The 7,407-nt window shown below is 42.8% G+C and overlaps 1 protein-coding gene across 1 annotated transcript; it reads right to left on the bottom strand.

Annotated features, from left to right (window-relative positions):
- Nucleotides 1-365: 365 nt before the first annotated feature.
- LOC146676609 (carboxy-terminal kinesin 2-like) lies at nt 366-6,958 on the bottom strand. Its single transcript, XM_085401222.1, has 7 exons — nt 6,938-6,958; nt 2,870-3,034; nt 2,600-2,738; nt 2,222-2,361; nt 2,048-2,130; nt 1,829-1,904; nt 366-464 (listed from the first exon to the last, which is right to left on the bottom strand). Exons 1-7 carry the CDS (start codon nt 6,956-6,958, stop codon nt 366-368), a joined length of 723 nt encoding a protein of 240 aa, XP_085257348.1.
- Nucleotides 6,959-7,407: the final 449 nt, after the last annotated feature.

The following is a 7,407-nucleotide window of genomic DNA, read 5'->3' as shown; positions in this document are numbered from 1 at the left end:
TCAGAGTCACTCTCGGCAGATGAAGAGGAGAGATCCTCGCTGTCAGAGCGCATCAGGATGTCCACTACTTCCTCGGTACCGTGCCATCGTGAAAATGCCTACTCCTGCGCTACGGCTTATTCTTATAACCTCTCCTGCCTGCACCTGCATAAACAAGCTGAGGTTGGCGACAAAATAAAGTCTAATTTGTTTTTTATTCTTGTTTTCATGTTAGATTTGTTTGCATTGCAGGGTGTACTTCAAAGAGGGAAGGCTTTTATCTAAACTTAGAATGAGACAGACACAAATTTTTTTTCTTTTAGGCAGAGAGACCTTTATTTTATTTATTTTTAAATATAAAGGTCAAAATGCACCCTCTAACAGCCCTAAGGGCAGAAAATGGTCCCGAACGAGCAGCGGGCCAAGCTGCTGCTGCACTCGGGGAATGAGTCTGCCTTTCCCGGGTGTATGTCTCGAGCAGCCCGCTGGAAAAGGTCTATGTTCCAGCAGGCGTCACATGTGGAACAAGGGCGCCACCCGGTGGCCAAATAAAAAAAAATTACAATTCTAAGGCCCCTTGTCCAACACGGAACCGAAACAGAAGCCATCACCCATACGTTAATGGTAATAATTCTGCAGTGAAAAATAGCGTTTATAATGGGTTTCAATGGGGCGATTTATGGCTCTAGGACCTCATGTGGATGGCGGTTTGTAGCTTAGCCACTTTAAGCTAATCTAATAAACGGAGACTGCAATTCTAAAGAAAAAAAAAAAAGGGTCGGAAGATTTGGCTATATTCTATTCAACACAGTGAAAATGGCCTAATATTAAAAAACGCTGGGGATGAAAAATGGCTGTAGGTCCTACTGAGGGTTAAACTGCAAAGCAAGCCACGCACATGGTGCAGGCCACTTCTGTGGGCTCTATCAGGGATTTATGTGACTAGTCGACTAATTGTCACTAGTCTGTATCAGACTTACCAGTCGTTCAATCTAATTGTTAACATTTTAATTGATGCCCAATGCTGGTACATTGTGTTCTAAATGTTAGGCAGCGATCTACCACCAGATGGTGCACTGTTGTTGAGAAACGCCATAAATCTATTAATCTACCCTGATCTTCTTGTTAACACTGAGATCGCAGATACACGCAGAGGAAATTAGTTTCCTGAGAGGTGGAAAACCTCTCCTTTAGGAGAGCAGTTAAGTCAATGGGGGAGGGGCTCAGAGTAGAGTCACTACTCCTTCACATCAAAAGGTGACAGCCACCTTGGCCAGGAGGCTGTTCCAGCTGGGCACGTCCTACCAGTAGGAGGCCCCAGCATCCTTGGTCATGCTAGCCAGTTTACATCTATCAGCTGTGGTCAGGAGTAGTCCTTCCTGCTGCCCCCACAACCTGACTAGAAAACGGCTGTATAATGTATTACCTGAATCATTCTCGCCACACTTAGACGTACTTTTAGATTCTCAAATGATTGTCATATTTTAATAGAACATCTTTTGTAGTAATGCATTTTCATTTGTATTTAACAGAATGTGATAAATGGTTTAAGATACCTCTGCGTCTAGTTTGACAGTTTCTATTAATCAGTTCTGAAAATCAACTCAATATCTGAATGTTCCTTAGTTTTACATTAGTTGGTTAGTCTAATTATTTCCCCCTCGATTAGTCGACTAGTAAATAAGACGCCAGGAACATCCCTACTCTTCAGACAAAATGTGAGTGTGAATTACACACCAAGGTATTAAAATGGATACGGAGTATGGCTTTGGTTTACCATAAACAGCTGATGTAAGGACATCACTAATGTACTCTGTCCAATGAACACTGGAAACAAGACTGCACTGACCTTGCTGGCAAACCTCAATGAGTTCAGAGTTTCCCCAAAGCTGTCGGGCTCCGGAGCAATGTTAACAAACATCAAGCTGCAAATAAAGACATCCAAAATTAGTGCCAAAGAATAAACAGTCACAATCTGAAGTGATGAGATCAAACGCTGTTAAATATTTTTTGGGGATAAATTCCTTCAGTTTTATGTGTCGTCATTATAAAGATTTGTGATGTCAACAAACTCACGTTTTGCCGTTTCCCCCCCAAACATCCCTGAAGGAGGTACGTGAGCTTCGAGTTCCTGTAAGCTACGTAAGTCTCCTGGAACACAAAGGCCAAAAAAATCATTAATACTGTAAATGTAAAGAAAGCAGGTGTGACATCTAAGACTACAGAAACTGCAGCTGCAGACCTTTTTGGCCAGAGCGGCGATAACGACGCCCAGGTTGGACAGTGAGCTGTTGATGGCGGTCATCTCTTTGAAACGGTCACCCTGAGACTGGCTCTTCACCATTCGCTCACTGCCAGCCAAGTCCACCAGGCACAGAGTGGCTACACACACAGAGAAAACCAACTCTTATAGGAAGCAGTGATCCGTTTTTCCTTCCATTAAAGGTAGTTTTAATACTTTACAAAACACTTCTTTTAGCGCTCAGGGGCTCAAACATTAACGTTGAGTCATCAGAGCAGATTTTGCACTGGTTACAGTAACAATAACTAACCAGACTAAATATTATAGATCCAAAAAGAAGAAGCCACATTCCTGATGCTGGTACTTCCAGTGTGATACATTTGCACTTGACATCCCTGCCGGCATTAACTCCCTCAATATCCAGCTGGAAGACTGAGTGGGAGCGAGACGAGCGGTCATTCTGGGCTGTCTGGGCAGTGGAGCGATTCTGATTGGCCAAAGCAATCAGACGGAGAACCTGAGAGGACGAGGGAACGTTTTAAAACATAGAGCATCGATAAAGTTTGATGTATTTTCAAAGTTTGGTAACAATTTGTCAGCAGATTTGAAATTAATTTGTTCTGAGCTACAGATGTCTGTCTGCTGTACCTGATCCTCATTGGAGACCCGCTCATAGGTGAGATTAGTGATTGTCAATTCGTTGCTGGCTGTCTTGCGGATCTCATGCTCAGGTCTCTTGCTGGACTTGCCGGTGAACACAAGGTCCCTCAGGGTCTCATTGTAAATTTCGACGAAGCTCGCTGTGAACGTGAACTGTGAAGTGAGTGGGGGTTAATGCCCCACACTCTTTTCTGTCACTGCTTTGAATGCACAGACTGGTCTTAATGTTGATCTTTGTAATCTTCAGTGTTACGACCCGGCTCAAAAGCCGCAACATAAAAACAGAGATGAATAGCAGAGTGTGGGTGAGAAGAGGTTTCATCCTAAAATGGAAAACCAGGTTGGCTAAAATGGCTGGTGCCACCAAGGCAAAGACTAATGCACTGCCGGGAAGCTTGCCTCAGGTATGCTTTTATCCACACCTGACTAGGTGTGGCCAATTAGCACCAGCTGAAAACACTGAGACGATTAGAAGCTGCAGAGGGACGTAACATTCAGTATTGATATTTGTAAATGTAAACTATGAGGATTTATTTATTTTTAATTCTTTTCTTTTTTTTTCTTTTTTTTCCCTCTTTTTTTCTTTTTCCAAATAAATGTCCCGATTGAGTAATGAAACTAACCCAAAGGAGAATTCTAACAATATTAGACAGGCCATTCAATATGCTTTATCGTGGACAACTCGTGGCTAAAAACCCACACACACACACACACACACACACAAACCTCTAATCAAACATGAAAACGGATAATCCAGCTGAAGCTTCAGACAGCCGTCAGACAGTGAAACACTGCCATCTGCTGGACTCGAATAACAAAGACGCTGCTTTGACGGGTGAGGGAGTTTCAACAAGTCTGCAACGACTCAAGCACCAAACTACAGAACTATTCTAGCGGACATGGTGCTCTAATGACTGCTTCATTAACGCAGGTCAGAAAGGATCAAACATATCAATAAATCATAAAACACAAAACGTCTCTTATTGCCCAGGGCTCAGGAAGTGAGTGTGTTCCTTATAGCCTATTAAACCTTAGCAGGTTATTTTGATATGTTACAGATGAAACAGCTATCCAGTAACATTCAGCTACAAAAACGCTTTTTTATAATTACTTTTTTACAGCTTCGCACTTTTACACAAGTTTTATCATCAGTGTCACAATGGCTGCTGCTAAAATTGAGTACAAGATATTTGTTGGCCTGATTAAAAGGTCTTGATGCGTGCTCAATCATCAGGGAAGTAAATCTCCAAAAGTTGATTCTGTTCTTCTGGACGTAGCGTTTTCAGTCAGAGAAACCAGCCGACTGAAGGAACAATGGGCTGGGAGGTCAGTTCCTTAATCATGATTATGCAAATTCTCATGACCATTGATCAACAACCACTGATCAATGGTCCTGAGTACCATTCACAGAGAGTTGGAGAACGGCTGCAATCACAGCATTGTAAGATGGTGACAGATGTACCCTTAGGCCCCCTCCTTGATTCAGAGAGGGTCTTTCCCTTTTCACGTAAATGGCCTCCTTGACTCCGCCCTCAAACCAGCGTTCATTGCAGTTATTGTTGACAATCACATTGTGTCGTGTAACCATCCAGCTCACATATTCAATGTAAATGATTTGTTGAACTGAAGACATGATGAATGTTCCTGCATTAAAACACATCCAGCCTAGTGTTCTCACTCTCCCTAAATGGATCTGTTACATTAGTGATATATGGGAGTTGTGTTTCAGTCTTTTCCACATGAGGACATTTACATTTAGTTTTTGCTTTACTGATGAGTGGCTGGTTAACCTGCAGTGGTTGAAGCATGTGTCGGTCGTCTGGAAGAGTAGGTGTAGAAGACGTCTTTAATGAATGTAATGCTCTGAAGGTGTCAGTGATTACTGTGAATTCATTATAAAAGTGGATTTCAGTGAATAAAGTGAATAAAGACAGGCCCTCATGGTGACGCTCAGGTGTCCATAAAGTGTAACAGGAGAGCTTTGTCATACTTTCAGAGATTTTACATGAGCCAGTCTTTCAAAAATTACATAAATAAATAATTCATTCATTCATCCACAGGAAACACAATGCTCATATCTGAAAGTAAACTCTGATATATATCCCCGACTAGAGTTAATACTAAATAAGGGATCGCCCCAAAATGACTAAATATATAAAGACACTCTCCAGAAGAAGTTAAAGGGATTTTATTTATTGTACAAGCAATATCTTCATAAGAATTACAAATTCTGCAGACATATTACCTTCTTACTGAACCTGAACAACTCACACACAGACGTGTCTGCTGCTTATCTTTGTTCAAACATGATGTTTTATCTTCTCTTCAAAACACATTACTCATCTTTCTGGCATCGTGTTACATGAAAACACCTGCATTCTACCTGTGTCATTGTACCACAAAGACAATGATTGCAACACTGTGCTTGCAAAATAGAAGAAATAAGACGACCAGCAAATACATAAAAGATGGTAAAAGTGATTCCATCTTTTTTTTTTTTTTTTTTTTTTTTTTTTTTTTTTTTTAAATGACATCAGAAACAGCAGTATGCGACATTACGTGATGGCAGAGCTTCAGTTCATCCTTTGTCATTTTTTTTTTTTTTTTTTTTTTTTTTTTTTAATAAATAGGACAGGGGGAATGAATGAGAGAGAGAGGGGGAGAGAAAGAAAGAAAACCAAAGGGGAGAAGAGACGGTGAGAAGGGGGGGGAAGAGAGACAAAAAAAAAAAAAAAAAAAAAAAAAAAAAAAAACTCCTGGGTCACCTGTATGGAGAAAAAAAAAAAAACAAACAAACAAACAAACAGAGGAGACAGCAAACAACAAAGAGCAACATAATAATAGAGAAAACAAAGCACCATCACAATAAACTAGCTAGTCATAGATATCAGTATTTACTAAGTAATAAACGATATTGTGCAGCACGCAAGATAGACAGCGCACAGTGTGCTTTGAGGCAGCAGCCAAGAAAGCTTTAGTCCGCGTCTGTGAATACCCATGTGTGCATACCTGTGTGGATCAGCATGCTTGCATTCCAAAGGTTTCTCCATGTAATGATCTGCTAGGGAGTGTGGGGGGGCCTCAGCCCCGTCCTCCAGGGTGTGAAGCGGGTATGGAGGAGATCAAAACTCCAGACATCCAGAGGCCCCCAGAACACAAGAGACCAAGGAAGACCAACAGAGGGGCAGCCGCGCCACTGTTCCAGTAAGAGCTGAGGAGAGTCCCAGATGAGGGCTCACTCAGCAGCCGCGGAGCAGAAGCCAGGGGGGGTTGCAGTGACGCGCCCGTGAGCTCCGCCGGCCCCCAGCTGCGCCTGAGTGACCGAGCCCTAGGCCGAGAGGCCGGGGGCACCCCACCTCCAAAGGGGGCCCGAGCGAGCCCCAGGCCCCAGGCCCCGACAAGCGGCCGCCAAGGAGTGAGCCGGTGTGTACCCGGACGCCCACCCCCAGACACAAAGAACCACCAACACACCGACACCTGAGGGAGTCCGCCACCGGCAGGGGAAGTGGTGGTGGGTGGAGATAGGCCTCCAAACCTTGGAGGGCCTGAGGTGTCCCCAGAGAGGTGGCGTCTGATACCCAACCTGACATATAGACACAGACATACAGGCACACACAGACACAAACATCCATTCCCACCCTCATGCTCCCATTGTTTCCCCAGTCTGTCTAGTTCCCATATTCCCAGGACACCGCTGGACAACAAGTGGGTATTCCAAGACTGAGAGACAGCCAGAGTTGGCAAAAGATCAGACATTCTCCACTTAAGTAGAAGTAAAAATACTATTGTTCCAGTGAAAGTTAAAGTACTGATTCAACTTCATTACTCAGCTAAAGCAAAAAAGTACAGGCTCGAAGCGCTTACAGAGAAAAGCAGACAACAGAATACAACAGAATGCTGATGGCGGCAGTAACACACACTTGGAGGAGAGGCTCCAGCCGTCCATTCCAGCCCTATCCCTAACATTAACTCTAACCATAACTTTAACCTTAACCCTATCAGGTCTTGTTTTACAAAGCGATTCATGATTAGAACAAAAAACACATTTACACATACCGATGATTTGTCACATAGCATCGTTACCTGTTGGGATGAGAACGTGTTGTTTCCAGAGCACCACAAATTGGGGTGTCTGTAGCTCAGGTAGAGCAGGAAACCTACTAATCAGAAAGTTGCTGGTTCAATCCCCGCCTGCTCCAGCCTGCATGCCAAATATCCTTGGGCAAGACGCTAACCCCAAGTTGCTCTCCGATGCATCCATCGGGAGGATGAATGCGTATTAATGTTAGATAGAAAGCACTTACAGAGAAAAAGCATAGAAAAAAGTGAGTGCATGAATGAGGCAAGTTGTAGAGAGTAGAAAGGTTTTATACAAGAACCAGTTCATTTACCGTTATATTTTAGTTTCATTTTCAGTTCTGTACTTTTTACATGTAATATTGATTCATTAGATTGACTACATGCATTAGACCTAACTTGCTGACAGCAAATTTAAACAACCGTAATAATTTATTTTCAGCGTGTGA

The sequence above is a fragment of the Rhamphochromis longiceps genome, linkage group LG3 (genome assembly GCF_057381845.1).
Source record: "Rhamphochromis longiceps isolate RC_006_pf linkage group LG3, R_longiceps_female_GT1.1, whole genome shotgun sequence".
In the NCBI taxonomy this organism is placed as follows: Eukaryota; Metazoa; Chordata; class Actinopteri; order Cichliformes; family Cichlidae; genus Rhamphochromis; species Rhamphochromis longiceps.
Note: the sequence above shows the minus strand (reverse complement) of the source record. Positions and strands in the feature narration are given on the sequence as shown.